The 21,580-nt window shown below is 46.4% G+C and overlaps 1 protein-coding gene across 1 annotated transcript in view; it reads left to right on the top strand.

Moving 5' to 3' along the window:
- Positions 1 to 201: 201 nt before the first annotated feature.
- LOC144151810 (uncharacterized) overlaps positions 202 to 21,580 on the top strand; it is a 34,086-nt gene continuing 12,707 nt past the window's right edge. The window contains exons 1-2 of the mRNA XM_077682944.1: positions 202 to 412; positions 11,796 to 11,901. Of these exons, the coding sequence (XP_077539070.1) occupies positions 11,899 to 11,901 (3 nt within the window). The 5' untranslated portion in view covers positions 202 to 412; positions 11,796 to 11,898. The remainder of the gene's footprint in view (positions 413 to 11,795; positions 11,902 to 21,580) is intronic.

Here is a 21,580-nt window from a genome sequence, read left to right as displayed (position 1 = left end):
CCAGTGGGAGGGCCTGCTGACCAGCTCCCATCACTCAGACCATATCTTTCTGGCCGCCTGTGCCAGGGCTGCAGCCAAGGCCAAAAAGTACTGGGACTGAGGTGAACCCACCCCACCGCTCACGGCTCAACCACCACCGTTTGCTCGATTAATGCACATGTATAGCTATAAAAAGTAATCGTTTTGTTGTAGTAAAGTTATAGAATTCGTTTTTTGTGGTACCATTTCTCACCGGCGCAGCATACCGGCGTCACCGGCGCAGGACGTCACCGGCGTCACCGGTGTCACAGCGTCACAGGACGTCACCGGCGCAGCATAAAAGGCACAAGCTCGGACAGACGGAGCACATTTGCACAGCGGCGGTGGCGAGAGGCAGCGGTCCAGCAATAACAACGTGCTTCAAACTTTGCAGGTTGGTTTAAGTTGCACTTGCGTTTTTTTATTGTCTTATCACCGCCGCCACCGCTGCTGTTGCCATTGCTGTTGCCATTGCTGTGCCATTGCTGTGCCATTGCTGTTGCCAGTATGGCTGCGCCTGACCCTTGCTTTGTTTGTAACGATCCTCTCCCTGAAAAGGGTTCATACCCGATATGTTCTGAATGTAACTACGCGTATCATATCGGTCCGTGCTCGGGCCTTTCTAAGCAAAAAAAAAAAAACTGGACATGTCATGCGTGCCTTGTCTCGGCAAATCGGAACGGGGGTAGTGTTCAAAAGCAGAAACGTGACCAAGAAAAAGCATTTGAGAGCGTGCTGCTAGACATAAACAAGAAGCTCGCCGATCTTCCAGAGATTAGAATGAAAGTCGAAACTCTGATGAAAATGCAGGAAACTGTGAAAGACATGGAAGCGTCCATGCAGCTTTTGTCAAACACGTATGATGACGTGCTGAAAGGGGTGAAAGAGCAGTCCACCGAGATCGCTATGCTTAAGGCCAAAATACAGGAAATTCAAGCCGGTAATGCTCGCCCTGATGTGCTGAAACTGCAGCAGCAAATCAACAGCTTGGAGCAATACAGTAGACGTCAAAACATCGAGATTCATGGGCTGCCGCAAACGGCAAATGAAAATTTGATGGACAAAATAAATGTTCTCGCCGCTGATCTCAAACTTGCGCAGTTGACTGATTCTGACATTGAAGGCCTTCATAGGTTGCCGCCAAAACGAGACAGAATTGCGGCTGTGCTCGTTCGTTTTGTATCGCGCACAACTCGTGATCAATGGATGGCGCAAAAGGGCAAAATGAGGGCTGCCAAATCGGATGTTTACTTTCTTGATAATCTGACGGCCCAGAACAAGAAACTGCTATGGATGATGAAGGAAAGGTGCGCCGAAATGCAGTATGAGTATGCTTGGCAGGACAATGGTAAACTACTTGCGCGAAAGGCCGATGGTCAACGTGCCATACGTATCGAGTGTGAAGCCGACCTCGAGAAGATTTGCTGAACAGTAGCACTGCGCATCGTCGTCTTCTTTCCTTTTTTATGGACAAGCCTCGTACATCTGAATATTACGATGCCGAAGCGTTTATCCGTCTCGTTAACTCTTTGAACTTTAGAAAGAATGACAACTTGTCGGTTTTTCATGTTAACATTAGAAGCATGAAAAACAAAATATTCGAGCTTGACAATGTTTTTCAATCCCTCCGGTACAACTTTGACGTTCTGGCTTTTACAGAGACATGGTTCTGCAATAAGGATGATGTTGTTGCTTTGCACGGGTATAGCTCAGAAGGGGTATATCGAAACGACCGAAGGGGAAGAGGAACGTCTATTTACATCAAAAAAGGGCTAAAGTATGAAATGTTATCCCAGTTTTCCAGAGTATGTGATCATTATGAGTCCATTTCTGTTGTGTGCCTTGATTCGATAAGTATGTCCATTTATCGCCCACCGTCTGGCGATACAAAAGAGTTTATGCGTTATCTAACAAGTGTATTTGAATACTCCTTAAACCTCAGTCTACCCGTTATCCTTGTTGGTGACTATAATGTTGACATGCTTGCCCCTAACGCCCGATGTCAAACTTTACAAGATGTTATTGAAGAATTTTTCTGCCGGAATGTGATTAATTTGCCAACAAGAATAACTCCTGAAAGCCAAACCCTCATAGATTTGTGCGTGACTAATTTTGAACCGAGTACTGTTACTGCAGGCATCCTTACAGTCAATTTAAGTGACCACTTACCCATATTTGCTTTCTTTAGTAAAATGACGAAAAAGAAATGTTTGAGGGACCATCCTGTGCTATGTCGTAATCTCAATGAGCCAGCCCTAGTTGCATTTAGGGTTATGATTGAAGGGACTAAGTGGGATAACGTGTACAGTTGTGAAAACCCTGATGAATCGTACGACCTTTTTCTCAAGAAGGTTAAGGACTGTTATGATAATGCTTTCCCTTTAAAACCGGTTAAGAGGTATCGACGATCCCGAAAACCTTGGGTTACTCAAGAACTTTGTAACCGAATAAGAGCAAGAGATAAACTTTTTGATAAATTCATTCGCCGAAAAGACCCTAAAATATTTTCGGAGTACAAGCGCGTAAGAAATAAATTAAACTCAGACCTACGAAAAGCAAAGATAAGTTACTACAAGTTAAAATTTGCTTCCATATCTAATGATCCTCAGAAAATCTGGAGCTTGGCAAAGAACATCATAGGTGTCCCCAACACCTCTCTTCCAAGTACACTCACGATTGACGGTGTACAATATAGTGATCAGGCCTTAGCTGAAAGATTCAACCAACATTTCCTTACTTCTTGTGCGCCATTGCAGACACATTCTTCGTGTGTAGGATTAGACGAGAGTACTTTTCCTCGAACTGCAAACACAATTTTCCTCACCCCAAGTACAGAGGTCGAAATAACTTCTTTTCTGAAGTCTCTAGCTAAAAGCACCGCACCTGGTTATGACGATATAAAAGCTGAACCTATCAAAACTGTAGCCTATATTTTGAGTTCCCCCTTATTGCATATTTGCAACACCGCATTCGTCACTGGCATTTTTCCAAAAGGAATGAAAATTGCACGTGTGGCTATACTGCATAAAAGTGGCCCATTTGACAATATTAATAATTATCGCCCAATATCCGTCCTGCCGCTTTTTTCAAAAGTTCTAAAACATTTAATAAAAACGAGGCTAACTAAGTTTCTTGATTCTACTCATGCTATTGTAGACGAGCAGTATGGCTTTCGGGGAAAAAGATCTGCTGAAATGGCGCTCCTAAATATAAAAGAGAAAATCGCAAACAATTTCGAGCAAAATTCGTTCACCGTTGGGTTGTTCCTCGATTTTAGGAAAGCCTTTGACTCAATTCGACACGATGTATTGTATCGTAAACTCCCCTTATATGGAATCCGTGGTGTTGCATTAAATTTGATCACCAGCTACTTGTCGGGTCGATTACAATTTACTTGCCTTAATGGGTTTCGATCGTCGATGAGACCAATTTTATACGGGGTCCCGCAGGGCTCTATTTTGGGCCCATTGTTTTTTCTGCTTTACATAAATGACATTGTGCATATACCTCTGACTCCAAACATTACGTTGTATGCCGACGATACGAGTGCTTTTTTCTCCAGAAGATGTTTGCGTGAGATTGAGTCGTCAGTCAATACTTGGCTTCGGGAATTGTCAAGTTGGCTAATTTGCAATCATCTTCAACTGAACGTTAATAAGACCAAATTTGTTGTTTTTAAGCCCAAGAATAAACCTGACAATTGCAGTATATCCTTAGAATTTCGTAACACCGTAATTGAACGTGTGTCCACCTACAAATTTTTAGGTGTTCTCTTCAATGAAAATTTAAATTGGACATATCATGTAAATAAAGTTCACGCAAGTATGTCCCGGTCTATAGGCATGTTATTCAAAATCAAGTGTTTGATTCCAACCTGGTTGATGCGTCAGTTATACCATGCTCTTGTGCAGTCACACCTTCATTATTGCCTTTTAGTTTGGGGTACCACAACCGTAACAAATTTAGACAGGCTGTTAATTTTACAAAAAAAAGCAGTCCGATGCATAGAGAATGTGCCGAGCTCACACCACTCGAAGCCGTTGTTTTTAAAACACAACTTGCTTAAAGTAACTGAATTGTTCGACCTTAAGCTTGCTGTTCATATTCGCAGTGAAATGAATAGAGACGCACTGTTTCTTGATCCATACACTCCAGTTAACCCGCGTTACAATCTTCGACCAGGGGCTCTTAAGACCCCATTTATTCGAACTAACTATGGTGCACAAAAACTAGATTATATAATACCCCATTTTCTTAATACAAACCCGGTAATATTCGACATAGTTCTTCAATTTACCTCACTGCTCAGACTTAAACAAAATATAAAACGTCATTTTTGTACTTCAATTGTCTAGAAGTCTGCACTTGTTTCTTTTTTTTTTTTTTGAGGTCAATTTATGTGCTATGTGATCAGTTTTCTGCTTCTGTGTTACATTCGATGTTCTCTGTCGGTTTTCTTGTAAACATTGTATAACGTTGCTTTTGCTGGCTTCTTTCGTTCTTTTTTTTTCTGCTTTTTCTCTTCTTTTTTTTCATCACCATTGCTGATTATCGCCTTTTGTAGTCATTGTATAACGCTGTTCTTTTTTGGAAATCGTTTTTTTTCATCTCTCTCTCTTTCTCTTTTTTTTTTGCTGCTCTCGTCAACACTGTGCAATGCCGACCGCAGGGGCAGTAGGCCGTCGTCAGGCAGAGTACATCTGCCTTTTGCCTCTGTACCCCAGGCTACTCCTGTCTGAATAAACTTCAACTACAACTACAACTAAAAAAAAAAATATGTTCTAAAAGTTAACTCGCGCCTTTAGAAGCGGTGACAGGGTGTACACTATAGCGACTCTCAATCGCACCAAGTATACCTTATTTTGTCATTACATCCTGTCTTCACTCTTCTTCTCACTGGTTTTTGTACATTGGACCAATTAAACAATGGTTTCATAGGATTTTGACATTTTGCTTTTGTTTTTCCGCCGTGTGTATAAGAGCTCGCGTCTGTACATTTCGTGTGGCTGTGCCTGAGTGCGCACCCACGCCCATCAACTATTTGCTCATCACTCACCACATTTTTTAATATTATTTCTTTTTTTCTTTTTCCTTTCCTTCTCTTTTTTGTGTGTCCGTACCGGCGAAGCGATTGGCCTCGGTGCCGCCAACTGCCGGGCACTGCCCTTCAAGCCTTCTGTGGCTTCGGCAGGCCCGCAAATGTACCTTGTATATTGCAATAAACATATATTATTATTATTAGTAGTATTATCACCTGCGCCCACATCCCTGGTCCCTAATAATTCCGTTGAAGAGCAATTTTTGAAATTTTAGTCAACATTTTAATAGTTTCTTAAAAACCAGTGCAGCCTTCGCAGCAAAACTGGCGCGAATTTTAGGCGGAGAAGATGATGAAGAAGAAAAACCCACCATTCGGTTCGGTTTGCCGAAGGAGCTTACGCGCTGAAGAAGCCTTCTACCGAAAATTTTTGGCGGAGCCTGATCGTGGAGGTGCGTGAATTTTAGAAATGTGTATTGCGTCATTCTCACTTTGAACTTTCGTATTGGTTTCACGGCCTATAGTTGTCTAGCTGGCTAATTGAGTTCTTTTGCAATCCGGCCAATTAAGCCCACAGCGCTGCAGCTCCCCACGGGAATTCAGTGGCCGCCGGTGCATTTCAATACGAAAGAATGTTTGAGGGTGTTTTATGAAACGTGTGGGGGCAGAAAAGCGTAGAGGAAATCGGGGGTGCATAAAATCGGAGCACGAGCCGATAGAGAGAAACAGCACTGCCGGTGGAAGGTTCTGAGAACGGGCGATGGACGCACATAATAACGCCACCGCGTGGGCTCAGAGCTTCATTCCAGGCACTAGCGGCCAGCGCCGAAGACAGAGAAAGTACGCCACGGCAAGAAAGGCGAGCGAGTGCAGTTCGAAACGCCACCCGCCGTAACCACCGTGGGGAAGACGGCGGATATGTAAATAAAGCTACTGCGCTGGCCCGGCGGGCGCAGCATGAAAAAGTTCAACAGAGAGTTCAACAGCAGATGAACACAAGGTACAACTGGGCTCTCGCATTTACTTTATTAGGAAGTTTGAAGCCCCCCGCATAACTTTTTCTGCAAGCAGATTAGCATCCGGGGGTCGAAAATAAGGAACCTCTCAGGATCTTGAATGTCGCAAGGTGGGTTTTGTCGTTGTGCGAGTTTTGAACCCGAGCGTAATGTCAGATAGTAAAATAAAAAATAACTACCTCCCTTGTTGCTTAAAGATGCGAATTGATATCTTGAGAGTTTCACCTGTGAAGAACATATTGTCTTGCAAGTAGTTTGAACATTGGGTTAGCATGAACCTTCGGCGGCCGAAGGTTGACAAGTGTGTCTGTCAGCCCCGTGGGGGAACCCGCCGTGGTGGTGGCTCAGTGGCTAAGACACTGCTGAGCACGAGGTCGCGGGTTCGATTCCCGCCCGCGGCGGCCGCTATTCTTATGGAGGCGAAAAGCAAAAACGCCCGTGTGAACGAGATTTCGGCGCACGTTAAAGATCCCGAGGTGGTCAAAATTAATCCGGAGCCCTTCGCGCCTCATCGCCCGCGTTGCGTCGGCGCGTTAAACCCTATACGATCAAATGATCGAGCCCCTTGGAAAATTTCTGTAAATCTGCTGCTTTCTCAGCCCGCAATTTGATTTTCAAACAGCGCGCGCACAGATGAGGGCGCGGGAAAAGTGGTAAACGCACGTGCGAAACCTCGAGTGAGCTTATGTCTTTTTTTTTTTTTCTGTCATCTATGAAATAGCTGTTTTACCGCCCTTTCACGAGCTCCCGTAGCTTGCTAGCTGCGTATTGTCAGTTTCGCTGCGGTCTACAGTCAAGTGCAGGATGTTCCAGCTCTTCAGCGCTTGCTCTTGCACTGCGGCGTTGCCTTTCTTAACATGAGAACCTTTAAACGCAACCTTTTGACCTCCATACAGGCGTTCTATTCGAAACATGCGTCGCTTTCTCACTTCATTTAGCCGCGAAGTCGCCGTCGTCCCTGCAGTTCAGTTCACGGGCAAATGTATGAATGGCGGCCTCTCGTCGGTTCTAATGCACTTTTATATACGACTTTCATAGAATTAAAGGATATCCCGATTTCTACTTCCTGTGGCGTCCCACTGAAATTGTTCCTGCTACTTTAATACACCGTCAATATCGTCACGCAGTGAAGTACAAATCGAGGTTCATGTACAAATAGGGTTTATTGGATTGATGACGGAGGCGAAAAGCCAAACGCCCGTGTGTACGAGATTTCGGCGCACGTTAAAGATCCTCCGGTGGTCAGAGTATTGGTTTGGGCGACTTGGTACATAGCGTAGTATCGAAGCTCAGCACAAGACGAGGGACAGAAACACAGAAGACGACGCCACTCGTCTTGTGCTGCGCTTCGATACTTCCCCAGGTGGTCAAAATTAATCCGGAGCCCTCCACTGCGGCGTGCCACATCGCCTGCGTCGCGTCGGTGCGTTAAACCCTACAATCAGATCAGATCGTTTATTGGATTTAACTTGTGCCTCCGCAATAATCTAGAATTAAACGCAAGCATCAACGCAGCAGTCAATAAAGGGGCGTGCGCAATCGAACGTCGGTGCATCGAATGCGGCGGCGCTTTGTCTTCATGCATTTAGCTACAGTGCTATCCTGCACAGCCACATCGAACTAGACCCGCCGCGGTGGCTCAGTGGCTAAGGCGTTGCGCTGCTGAGCACAAGGTCGCGGGTTCGATTCCCGGCCGCGGCGGCCGCTTTTCTGATGGAGGCGAAAAGCAAAAACGCCCGTGTGTACGAGATTTCGGCGCACGATAAAGATCCCCAGGTGGTCAAAATTAATCCGGAGCCCTCCACTACGGCGCGCCTCATCGCCTGCGTTGCGTCGGCGCGTTAAACCCCACAATCAAATAAAAAATCACATCTAACTAGACCGACAACATTGTTGATCAAACAAGAAAAGTCTGACCGCGAAGCTACACGCTTTCCTTACCACACGTTGCCGCTGCGGCACAGGAAACTTTAAAGGAGCCGTGAATACAAAATACAAGTTGGGTTTATTAGAAAGACTGCTTCGTCCAGATAACAATGATACCAATATCACGGCAATCTTCGAAGAAATAACGGAGATATTAAAGAAAACGTGTGAAGCAGTCGTGACCCCCTAGCCGATTTCCCGCAACTTTTCTATCACGTCACGGAACCTTGTTTGTGCGATTGGCGGCCGCCTAACTCACCTGTCGCGACGACACATGACTGGACGTCTGTAATGGGGCCTCTAGTTCCATTTGACCGCATCCCTTGAATGCTAACGTGCAGTTAACGCACGGAAAATTATGTTTTATTGTTGGCCCGTATGACGTCATTCTTGCTCATAACGCATCACTGTGGCGCAAAATTTGAAAGTTTTTAAATACTTCTTGCTTTTCTTTTGTTAAAAAGACATCTTTTGTGGCTGTAATGGAGCTGAGTGAGATACTGAATCCTAGTTCTTTCAAATTAAACGAAGTTGTATTTTCTCTCCATGGCTCCTGTAAGCAACGCGCGTTCGTTTGAAGCAATGCGGATTGCGTTTGGAGCACAGAAAAAGATAGCCAGGTGCTTCCGAGCGCTGGTAACACAAAATAAACAAAACGTACAGGCGCGATTCGCGGCAATATTCCTAAAGTCACCTTAGAATTTTCTCCTTTTCGGCCCTCTGCAGCGAGAGTCGATTGTGCCCACGATAGCAACATGAACACGATGTCCCACTGCGAACGTGTCTAGGCTAATTTATGCGTATACAAGACCGGGGAATAACTTGCAAAAGGGGCCAGGAAAATAAAACGCAAGTTTGGTTTATTAAAATGACTGTTTTGTCCTTGTAACAACGAAAATTTCATCGCAAACGTGAAACAAATAATGGAGATGTTAAAGGGACAGACAACCGATTTTTGTCGAGTATGCTTTTTTAAACCCAAATTAAAGGGCATCAGTTGAAACACCTGGATCCCAAAAGCTTTTTGCTGATAGCTCCCTAGAACTTTTGAAATCGGAATTTTTAGGCCTACCAACCATATGTGTCCCGCCAGAAGGGATGCTGGCAACCATGGCAATGAGCCGCGCGGCAAAATACCTCACGGGAGATTAAAAGAGGGATTTAAAAACTTGTCCCTGGCTAAAACAACAATCATGTGCAACGTTTCACATTCCTTCATACGTTTTTTGAACCGCGTTTTGAAATCGACGGCAAATTGCCTGGACACGTAGTGTAGTGTCACGTTTACACGCCAGATGGCGCCAGCTTACAGACATCAGAAATTTTAGTGCGAAATTGAAATTATTTCCGCCCGTTTATTTAAACATTCCTTGCGGCTACCCCGTTATATGAAACTCGGGATTTCGTATGAGCTATAGGCGATATGCCCTCCGCAAAAATCGGCCTACGCCATAAAGTTTCATACATTAATTGTATAAAACTCTATGGTCTATTTCCCTAAAAGTTATCCGCGCTAGGAGTGCGGACAATTTTAAAATTATTCGCGCTAGAAGTGCAGATAGGGACAGCCCAGAAAAACAAGAAGGGAAAGCAGCGACGAGTTAAAATTTTCAAAAGAATGTTTAACAATAAATAAACAATTTAAACTTATAGAAATAGTCGTCTTAAAAGGTTTTTGATAAGTGAGTAAATGTGTCAGCCGTTTCAGTCATAGAGTTTCTTACAGTATACACTAGAGAGGAATCTGGCGCTAGCGTCTATGCGGCTCACATCAAGGTCGTCTGTGTCGTCATGGGCCGCCATTATACATCGCGCTCGCCTTAGTTTCATCATTGGCTTGGATTGAAACGTTTTAGTTACCGCAAATTTAAACAAAGTGCCACAAAAACGAGAATAATAGTGTTCAATTATGTAAGTGGAAAATAAAAACAGGCTGTTTTAAAAGTAAGAAAAAAAGAAGTAAAGCGTATTTTTTCCGGAACGGTTGTGCCTCCTATTCCGCAGGCCAATTAGTTACGAACAATGTTATTATTTGGGGGGTAACTCATTAGAGACTGTGATTTTATTAATTTTACCATTATTGCAAAAAATAGGTTGCTTGAAGAGTTTCGAAAGTTTTTTGAGCGTGCCTATGAAAACGTTGCCTTCGTGCTGAACCGGTGCACCGCGACCGCCAGCTAGTTTAAGAAGAAAAATGAAAACGTAGCGTTAAACAGTCGTGGACGATGACAAGATAGGACGCATGCAAGCGCCCGTATCTGCCGTATCTTGTCTTCGTCGAAGTATGTTTTATTTGTTCTTTTCGTCGGCTGCAAATTTCGCGGCGGCATATTACCCGCTCAGTCATACGTCCTTCGACGGCGGCATGAGCAACGTCAGGTGCGATCACGCATTGCCTGCTTTTCTCTGAACACGGCTACCACAGAAACGGGAGGATTTCGGCTTCCTTGTAGCGCGTAAACGTGTGAATGCATAGTGAAGAAAGCAAATCCCAAAAACCGCTTAAGAATCCAGTTGTCATGCCAAGCCCAAGACAAAAAGGATGTATTCCCATGAACCCCCATGACGACATGGCTTACGAGGCGCAGTTTCCTCTGTAGTATACTTACTAAGAAACTCTATGGTTTCAGTAGCTGCAACAGGTCATGTGACCACCACACGTAATGTAGTGTCATGTTTGTACACGATGAACCGCCATGTTTCAGTTTTCGAAAGTTTAGTGCTAAATTAAAATTATTCCCGGCAACTCGCTTATAAATCGCTTGTGGTTACGCCACTATTAAAACGCTGGCTTTCGTATGAGCTAGAGAACATATACTCGACAAAAATCTCCCTCTAATGAAAACAGATGAAGCAGTGGCGACTGGCCAGCCCTCTTCCGGCGATTTTAGGTGCGGAGTACCTTAGGACCTCACAATGTCCGTCCGCGTCCGTGCGCATAGCAATTACAATCGCTAAAAATTACACAGGCACCGGAATTATTCGCGCCTGTGTCTGGTAGACAAGACATAGTTTGTGTCAGTCAACTTACCCATTGGGCTACGACCGTGAGTTAGCACCTGAGAGTCAAACGGCATACTCCCTCTCCTGTGACGGTGCGGAGTACCTTAGGACCTCCCAATGTCCGTCCGCGTACATCCGTGCGCACACCACCATCAAGCGAAATTCGATTTGAGCCGTGAGTTGCAGTTTAGGTTAGGGAATAATCAAGGTGCAACTCACGGCTCAAATTTAAGGACGGTCGGGGCGCAAATCGAATGTCACTCGGGGCGCAACTTGGATGTCATTTCGGGTCCCCGTACTCCGCACCTTCGCCATCATCCACGGAGTGGAGCTGCTGCCATTTTTTTTTTGTGACGTCACCAAGTGCTGTTTGTGCGACCGTCTGCCTTCAACCTAAGCCACCACCGAGAAACACAACTGGACGACTGTGGCGGGACCTCCGGTCTTGTTTGATGGCACCACTTGAATGATAAACGGGTAGTCAGCACTGATTACTCTCTTTTTAATGCTTTGTTATAATAAGTCGTACTACTACTGTAGTACGAAATTTGAACGTTTCTCAATATATCTTGCGTTTTCTCGGTCAAAAGAGCGTCTTTCCGTGCTGTAGTGGAGCTGTATGAGTTGCGAAACGCCAATCCTTTGAAATTGAACGTTTATTTCTTCATGGCCCCTCTAAGTCCCCTGGTACGATTTCTATCTGTATTAAAGTTTTACTACTCATACAAGTGCGTTCGGTTCATTGCGCATAATCGTACTTTCCTCAAACCGCCCCTGTCTTGTTTTTTCTGCAGCGTGCCCTCCCCCATCGGCCTGTCGAAGTTAAAAGGCTGCTCATAAAGCTGCAGCTGGCGTCATCGGAGCTTAACAGCGCTTCAAACCCTGCGCGAGGGAAACATGGTAAGCAGTGGCTTGAGTGTGGCTTGAGAAGGCACGTCACTTGCGTAGAGCTGTAAAAGTTGCCGCCTGTTAGGCTATTGGTGATTTATTTATTTATTTATTTATTTATTTATTTATTTATTTATTTATTTATTTATTTATTTATTTATTTATTTATTTATTTATTTATTTATTTATTTATTTATTTATTTATTTATTTATTTTATTTATTTATTTATTTAAATACCTTACGAACACAGCGGCCATTCCATAAGAGGGGGGATACATCAACGCAGCTACTTACAGCATCATTAAAACAGCATGTCAGGGAACAACTCTAATACAGGATATAACGCAGGCTACACATTGCATGAGCTATTGCTTGCGGGTCATACGCTTGCATGCACTACCCTCATCCAAAGGCACTGCGGCTGTGCTGGATGTTAATCTCTGTCGCCCTTATGAACACCTACATTACTGGGACCATTTATCTCCTTCGCTATACGGAAAACCTAGCCCTGGGCTCGAAAAAAAAAAAACGCTTGCGGTTATAGTTTCTGTTCCCGCAACGCCGCAGTGCAGCGTTCGCTGTTATATTTCCCTCCGTTGCGCACTGTCTCTCCACATCATCTCCCAGCACGTGTTTCTTCCAAACGTATGCACATACGGTAGCGGAGGGTCCATCAGGACCCCATGTCTTAACCATGGAGAAAAAGTATAGTAGTAGTAGCACGTGGAGTAAAAGTAAAAAGAGGTGCTGTCGACATTACTGCAGGTCTTTTCTGATTGGCTCTCTGCCTGTGGTTTTGGGGCTCAGCACAAGCACATGTCATATCACTCATTGTACAACACATTATTTAACATCAACTTGCTAAGCCCATCCTCTATACAGATTCCGTGAGCGTTGTGAATGCATTGTCATCTCTGAAGCCCGCAAAAACCCCGTAGTCAATCTAGTTTTTAACACCATCGCGTCTGTGTATGCTCTGAACAGTAACTGGTCCAGTGCTGGGTTCCAGGCGACGCGGAGATCGCTAGCAACAAGGTGGCAGACGAAATGGCCACTGCTATAGCACTTGGGAATACAGTGTACATAACACTACGGCACACTGCGTCCAGCCGCCCATCAGACATCTTCGTAACCAATGGCAATCGCAGTGGAGTGAACAGACAACAAAATACACGTAATCAAACCACCCTTGGGACGATACCCAACTGACTCAAACGACAGATTCACTGAAGTAGCCTTGTGCAGGTTGCTGATAGGTCACACACGTATGCAACAAACTCGCACCTGCTCACAGAATCACCAAGACCCCTGTAGAGCAGGTGCGGAGTACACTTACCCGTGATTCACGTTTTAAGACCGCATAAACGCTACCCGGAACACGAAAACATATTCCGACGCACCCATTATGCTTTTTAGCTAACAATTCTGTTTTCCATTAAGGGTTTTTCACGTATATATCAGAGGTCAAATGTTTATAGCTCATTCATATGATACGTAATCACCACCCGGCCCTTTACACCGGCTATCATTATCATCCCACTTGTCATTATCTGAGCAATTTCAGGTTTTACATCGCTTGCATTTACTTTTAATATTTCTGGCGCTCTTTGCCCTCTGTTGGCCTTGCGCCATTAAGCGGGAGTTACCATCATAGCCATCTATACACCAGTAATTTATATTTTAAGCGATTTGACCTTTCAATCTGGCCGTGCACACCAGGCAATCGTCGTCATCTGTGCTTTGCTTTTCACGTTTGTTAGCCGGAAGCGGTGGACAAATCCTGCAAATTTTAGCAAATAATGCGTATTCTAACTGAAGTCGCATAAATTGTTAAATTGGGAGACAAGGAAGAAGCAGTGGCCAGGCCTTACCTCATTTGCGCAAAGTGTCACAATTGTTTTAAGAAAGTCGCCATGCATTTTGGAATGCACAGACAAAGAGTTCGGGGAAAGGGAAAGAGAGAAAATGTTCGGGGAACCACAGCGATGGCTCAGTGGCACTGCACTCGCCTCGTATGGGAGAGGTACGGGTACGAATGCGCGTACCGCCGGGAACCCACCGGTTTCTTTAATTGGGTACTGGCGTCCCTGGTCGACGAGTGCGGACCCTTGAAAGTGGAATCCACGCCTGGAAAGCTGCATTTACCCCTTCGTGGGGCTCATGACCCTTTCCAGCTGACGGTGCCCCCGGCCATCGTGCCGCGTTGCCGCATTGCCAGGGGGGGGGGGGGGGGGGGTGAAAGAGTCCGGCGGCATGTCCTGCCACACGCGGTTATGAGTTGAGCGTCCACCGTGGCTGTCGAAGTCACCAAGTGAATTAGTGTTCCCTGGTAAGGCCGGGCACCTAATGGTAAAATACCGTATTTACTCGATTCTAAGCACCCCTTTTTCCCACGATAGCGATGCCCAAAGTGAAGGGATTCGAGAAACCTAAATTACTCCCCCCCACTCTCCCAGCGGCTGCTTTTCGCATCCGTATCTTGACGAGACGGGCGCTAGGAATAATGATTTATTTGGCAAGCATTACAAAAATAATTACAGACAGGGAACCCACTTATTAAGTCTGATAATCAGTTACCCTCACTAGTCGGTTGTGCCGTTTGGGCCGCCGCTCTGTTTCCCAGCAGGTCGTATTCTATTCCGTTGAAGTGTCTTGTATCTGATAACTTCATAAATTACTTGGCCACAGCGTCAACTCGGGGCCCGCTTCCACGCGTCTGAAATCCACCTTCGCAGCAAACTATTTTCCTTTTTTTTTTTCCTAAAGTAGGGGAAGGTGCTTAGAATCGGGGGCGCTCGGCCTGGCCTGGCGCTATGCCCTTGTATGGGACTACAACGCATGGGAAGTTGACACGGCTTGTACGGGAAATCGCCCCTGTGGAATGGGACGGCTGGAAAAATGCATCAACTTTTTTGGAACCACAAGTGATACCACGGTGGCAGTTTCGGCGCTTGTAAAAGTCGTGAACATTCGTCCGGCGGCCCAGAAACGCTCCGAGAATATTGCTCCCAATAGGAAAGATGGATGTCGTACTGCCCATGAAATCGATTGAAAAAAAACTTTTGTTAAGTCAGGAAGACCAGAGGTCCGAACGTGGGTGAGGGAAGAAAGAGAAAATGAAAGCGGCCACTCCAATGCTTGTTCACATTGATATCTCGATCATGTGCATTGGTCTCTAGAGGCAGTCATAGGCCGGGGCAGAGCCACTAGATCAGGTTATTTGGTGGCTTTAGGTCAGGGCCTCAATCGTGTCCGCCGTTAAGTAATTACAGGACGATATTCACCGATGTGCACTATCATACCCGTCGTGCTAGGCCACTCTTAAGTGAATACGTCGCTATTTGCGCGAGTAAGGTGTGTCAGTAGAGTTGGGTCGGGTTGAGGGTGTGAAGCGGTGGAAGTACGGTGGCGATAGAAGGTTGGACATGCCCTGACAAAGTAGCCAAGGTCGGCTGGGAGGCTTGAGGGACAATAAGGGCATTGGGGAGGAAGATGAGTCTTGTACCATTTCCGAACTGTTTCCGGTGTGAAGGCAGTGTTCGTGATAAATTTGTTGAAGATCTGGCCATTGCGTGGTAACGGCAGAAGGTTACTTACCATGCACGAAGGTTTTTCTTCGTTTGCGTCTATATCGATTTTGTAGCTATCAATCCGCAATGACGGATGTGGTGTAGGCGAACTAGCCGGTTCCTCGGCAGTGACCAGCGGATTTTTACTTAACGAGGCGGCCACATCAGCCGCCTTATTACCAACTGAGTTCGACTCAAATCTGTCAGGTAAACAGCCAAGCGGACAGCGATGTGGTTTCGTTGAAGAATTTGCACTTGAAAATTTCATGCACAGTGGGGTAAGTGGTGGTATGGGAACGAAGAGTCGGTAAAACCCCGTAAGAGTCTGTAATGAGCCAAGCAGAGCTAGTGGAGGAACAGTAGTAGTGTCATACTAGAGGAATCATACAGCGGGCTTCAAAGCGTGCAGTTCGGCTTTAAAACTTGTTAAATATGGATGCTCCATGGCGGATATCCCAACAAAGCAGGGAGTTCAGGGTACGTTGATGCAAGGCCACCAGGATGAGGGATCACGCTGGAATTAGTGTATATGTTGATTGCGCTGTCTTGCAGTGCCGCCTGAATCTGCAGAATGCGTCGTCTATGTAACTTAGGGTTTCTGCGTCCGACGGGGTGCGAGTGCGGTGCTGTTACACTGTGCAGTCGTGTCCAAGGTGCCGCAGGCACTAGAAATATGCATGTTTTGGGGCTTTTGCGTTCATCCCATGCAATGAGTGAAAGCCCTTGGTGGGTCAGCGGCCGCTTGAAGGATGCCTTTGCTTTTGCCTCTTCTATGATTGCTGAAATTAGCGGGTGGGGGGCTGATTGCTCCAAACTGTGGATGGATCCGCTTATCGCGCTATATGTAGTACCTGCATAGTCTTCGGGTGAGTTTTATTGAGGTCTTAAACCACCGCCCCGTAATTAAGGGTCCTGGGTGGTGGTGGAACGCAATTTATTGTATTGGCCTTCACAACAAGACGGGTATGAGGAGAGGAGGCCTGGAGACCGGCTCAGGGGAATCCGAGTGCCGTGGACGCGACCTCTGCTCTGTCGACCTGTAGGAGCTGGTCCTCGAGAGAGAGGCTGTTCAGGATATGCCTCCAAAGCCTAGGAGCATGACGGGATGGAAAGAGGATGCTATTGTTAGTGATGGCTTGTTGGGGAACCTGTTCTGAAAGCAAGGGAGGATGAGTGCCGATCCGAACAACTGGAAGAGGGGTGGACGGGAGGCCCGAGGTGTGACTGCAAAGCCAGGCCATGTGCTCCACGGTTCGGTCGCCGCCACAGAACTTGCACTGAGGACTGGTGAACTTCGTTGGATAAAACTGGCGGAGTATGACTGGACACATGAGTGTGTTTATCAGTAGTCGCCTCAGAATTGTCTGCTGTGCCTTGGTGAGGTTGGGATGGGAGTGTGGTAGGCGTTGCCGCCTGGATCGAAAACGTTCAATGATTTCGGCGAACGACATCACACTATCGGGTATGTAATCCACGGCTTCGTATTGATTGAGTTTCCGGAACAGGGCGGAGGAGGGCGAAATTGAGGGGCTCGACGCTTGTGGGCCAGGTGGGTTAAAGTGCTGGCCGCTGCGTGAGCTCGCTCATTGCCCTGTTGCCTGAGTGTGCCGGGGTCCAAAGCAGGTAGAATGTAGTACTTGTGTGGCGGTGCCTTGATGAGGGAGCGAGCACAATCTCGTGGGCTCTCTTTGAGATGATTCCGGAGGTGAAGTATCTGCATGCCTCTGCCGAGTCAGAGACTACGTACAAGATATGGACATTGTTGGTGCCTGGGCAATGGCCGAGGCGATTGCCACTCCTTCGGCATCTAGGACTGAGACCGGTGGCAGGATTGTCACAGCGGAGACGGTGTTTCCATCCCCATCAACCACTACTGCAACCAGAGGTCCGTGATTGTAGCTGGCGCCTCGGATGGGCAGGGCTGCAGCATCCACGTAGAGAACCGCTTGTGGCGGGATGGACGATAGGTGAGCTTCGATGGTAGCAGCTCTTTTTCCACTTGCGGTCAAGATGTTGCGTCGAATGCATATTTCTAGGGATGGGATCGACATGTATTTTAAAACGACAAGTTGTCGATAAGGAGTGCTTTACTCGCCTCTCGTGAAGCTCATGCGTGGGGAGTTCCAGGCGTCAGAGTACGTGTTCCCCGCCTTCCTTTTTTCGAGCCTTCTGTATTGACATGTCAGGTGGACTCTGATTAGTTCATCCATAGTGTTGCAGAGACCCAGTTCTTCAAGTCTATCCGTATGAACATTTCGTATGAACATCAAGTCTGTCATGTATGAACATGTATGAGCATTTCGTATGAACATCAAGTCTGTCCGTATGAACATGTCCGTATGGCATTTCTGTTTAATGATGTTTATATCCTCAGTTTCACGCGCGGAAAGACGGTGGTATGGTTTGCTGTAAATGATTCGGGTAATTATGAATGCCTGGACAATTCGCGTTATCTCCGCCTCTGTCTGGCACGGTTTCTACTTGCGATTATTTTCATTAACTGAATTACTTGTCGGCATGTGGACTTGAGTTTTTGAATGGTGATGGTATTAGTTCCTGATTTTTGAAGGTGCAGCCCAGTGATGCCAATGTTGGCAACTTCAGGGATCATATGACAGCCTACTTGGATGGGTGGTCTCTTAGAGCTGCGAACCTTGCTGAGGCGTTTGTGGCCGTCCAGTAGAAGCAACTCCGATTTTTGCAACTCCGCAGCTACGGGCGATGTCCTCTACAAGGATGCCGCACCTTGTAGTTTTGGGGTTATGGTGAAGATGCTTCATTTCTTTCCTGTGGTCCAGAGTGTAATGTCATCAGCGTAGAGCGCATGCTGCACGCCTCCTACTGTATGTAGTTGGCCGGGCAGTTTGAGTAGTACCAGGTTAAACGACAGTGCCGACAGCACTGGTCCCTGAGGTGTTCCTCTATCACCCAGCTGGACTGCGTCGGTAGTGATGTTCCCGATCTTAATTTTGGACGTTCTGTTCGTGAGGAAGTCCAAGTACTTGTAGACTCGTGCGAAACACCCGGTTCCGTTTAGGTTCGCAAGGATCGTGTTGTGTAGGATATTATTGAAGGCTTCTTTGAGGTCTCAGGTCAAGATTGCCTGCGGGCTGTCCTTATCAAACACATCAGTCACTTGACGCTTTAGTTGGAGCAAAACGTCTTGGGTGGAAAGGTGTCCCCGGAAGCCAAACATCGTTTTGGGGAGCTGTCCTGCAGCTTCGAGGAAATGTTGTAGCCTTCTCAGCAAGATCCTCTCCATGAGTTTGCCTACGCAGGGCGTAAAGGAGACGGGCCTAAGGTTGTTAATATTGAGTGGTTTGTTCAATTTAAGAATAAACCTCACTTCAGCTTCCTTATATTCAGCCATAATTTCGCTTGATTGCCAATATTCGTTAAGTTTGCACAGAAGCATTTCCAGGGACCGGTCATCCAAATTAAATAGCATACAATATGTAATTTGACCGTGGCCTGGAGCACTTTCTTTCCGACTACCATTAAGTGCGGCCCTCACCTGGCGCATTTCTATAACGGCGTCCAATTCGGTGTTTGGTTGGCCGATATAAGGATGGTGAAGGGTTCCTCTGGCCGTTTTGTAGCGTGAGCTACACTGGCCGAGGTTGAGCAATTTCGCGTGGCTTCTGGAGAACCATGCTGCGCATGCGCGAGGAGCAGTGACGTCACACGGCGCACAGAACGTTGCTCGCTGCCCGGCGTCTCTCACACCCCACGCGCCCAGCGTCTTCACTGACCTCCGTTCCGCACGTGGCGGCCCTGTCCACTTGACGATCAGGCGAAAGGTGGCCGGGTGTGGAACCGATGACTCGTGCGTCACAGCAACACTGGCGTGCGCCTGTGGAACCAGCTCAGCTCTGGGGCGATTGGTGACACTGCGCCGGAGCCGCTTGATAAATATACTTGTGTCACATAATCCGTATGCCGTGGGTGTGTCATTGAAGCAGCGGTAAGCATGATAATCAAGCTAATCCTAGACAACCAGGAAAGCTAAGAATAACCAGCTGAACCTTAGCTCACGCTACGTATATTCTGGCATAGCCGAGCTAAGCCACTGCTAATTTTTTAGATAGAGTGATGTTACCTCAGCGAAGAGGTGTTGCTGCCGGCCAGTATACATGTTTAAAATTCTGGCCATGTTGCGATCTGGTACCGCTCTACCTGAATTGCGATCGATTAGGTACTTCAGGAGGCTCCATGTTTTGCGGAGACCGAGGCTTCCTTTCATTTTTTCGCAGATATTGTGCCGTCGGCCATGTTGTAATTTGTTCGCATGGTCCTCCGCTAGCCTCGTGATATTTCGTAGCCTCAGTTTAAATCGGGCATTCTTCTTGTATTTCTTTTTCATCTTTTAATTAATTTTATACGCGTCCTTCATAGGCGGATTAGCCGTAAGTTGGCTTCCGGTCTCATCGAATTGAGAGGGATGGTTCCCGTACATTTCTGGACGTCGTCGGGAATTCCTTGCACTAGGCTGTCATAACTTGGTACGCCTTTTCCGTCTTCTACAGTTTCGAGGGTGCCCTTGACCCCTTTACGGTGGTCTCGAAAACGATCCCAGTCTACGACGCGAGCCGTGCGGGCGGTCGCCTCGTAGTTCTTTCGTTTCCCAATTGTGATTATGATGGGGTGGTGACCCGACCCTGGTGTTCCTACTAGGACAAACCACTGACACGCAATGTTGGGGCTGGCTATAGTCACGTTCGTGTTTGTATATGAAATTCGCAAACCCCCATCTCTTGTAGGCGTTGTCGGATCATTGAGCACGACAAATTCTTGGTTTTAGATGGTCTTCATGAGATTGGCTCCACGGACAGATTCGTTGTTATATCCAAGTAAAGGGTGCGGTGCGTTGACGTTTGCTTCCAACTAGGATGGTCTTGATTATGTCGTCGACAGTTTTCTAAATGTCATGCGAGACCTTGACCTTCAGTATATGTTCACGATGAAGAGGTTCTGCGATCGGACGCCAATGTTTCTTGCGTGGAGCTCGGTGACAACGTGTTGGCATCCCCTTTGCGGCGTGTCGATCTGCGTGGAGGCTATTGTCGTATTGATGAGGGTCACCGTGCTCTTTGTAGTCGGGTCGGTGTGAACATAGTATCCAGGCAAGGTAAGCTTCCAGCGGCTCTCTTTTAGTGCAGTGATGTCGGGTTTACAAGGCATGAGGTCAATGTAACTGACGAGAGTTCCTACCTTCTGTCGCAGCCCTCGACAGTTCCATTGCATGGTTGTTACTGGGAGTTAGTTTTAATATTTGATGTCATGGTAGTTGCTCTAGGTGTGGAGAAACACTGTTAAAGTGAGTGTAAAATCCATTTCTTAAGGCCTCTATCTGCTGTTGTATAGCGTGTTGCATTTGTGCAAGTTGCTGAAAAACCGTAAAGATAGTTTCTAGTATTTTCTCCCCACCGTTTTTAGAATCATCTTCGGTTGGTTTTTTGACCGGTTGCTTGCGTGGTCGAGCAGAGTCTCTATGTTCACTCAATTGTGCAGTCGCTTCCTCGTTTATAACAGAAGTGTCATCGTTTTCTTCGGATCAGTATGTGTAGGCGGTAAAGCGGTTCTTTTTTTCTTGAGTGGACTTTTCATTTCGTCACCTTGACGGCTTTTCTCGAATTTTGCCGTTAGTACAGCAAATTCTTTCTTTATGTCACTAATTACACTGTCTTTGGCTGTGAGTTGGCGCTCTTCGCCTTAGTTGGCCTTGCGCCTTTAACATACAAACATCATCCTCATCATTTGGCTGTGAGTTCTTGTTTGAGAAGAGTGATTTTTATGTTTGCTTCTTGTAGTTGCTGGGTAAAAGTCGCCTTTTTGTTTTGTTGCGTGCCATATGCGGTGACAACTGTAGCCCAATTAGGTATTTTTGGTATCGAAATATCTTTAGCAGTCCTAACTGTGGAAGTAGTGGTCGTTCGCGTATGTGTAGTTTGAGGTTGAGCTGTGCCGCTTGTTATGACTCGATAGTCCATGTTTGGATTGACTCCTTCAGGCTGGCTGACTGTTTTCGCGAATCCGCATCTTCTCTTTATGTGAAGCGTTACGAGCCCGTTCTTGTTGTTTATCCATTTGTCTGGTAGCGTAGGGGGCACTGTACATCTGC

This window comes from Haemaphysalis longicornis, unplaced genomic scaffold (assembly GCF_048455015.1).
Source record: "Haemaphysalis longicornis isolate Haplotype H1 unplaced genomic scaffold, Haemaphysalis longicornis Haplotype H1 scaffold_9, whole genome shotgun sequence".
Classification (NCBI taxonomy): Eukaryota; Metazoa; Arthropoda; class Arachnida; order Ixodida; family Ixodidae; genus Haemaphysalis; species Haemaphysalis longicornis.
Note: the sequence above shows the minus strand (reverse complement) of the source record. Positions and strands in the feature narration are given on the sequence as shown.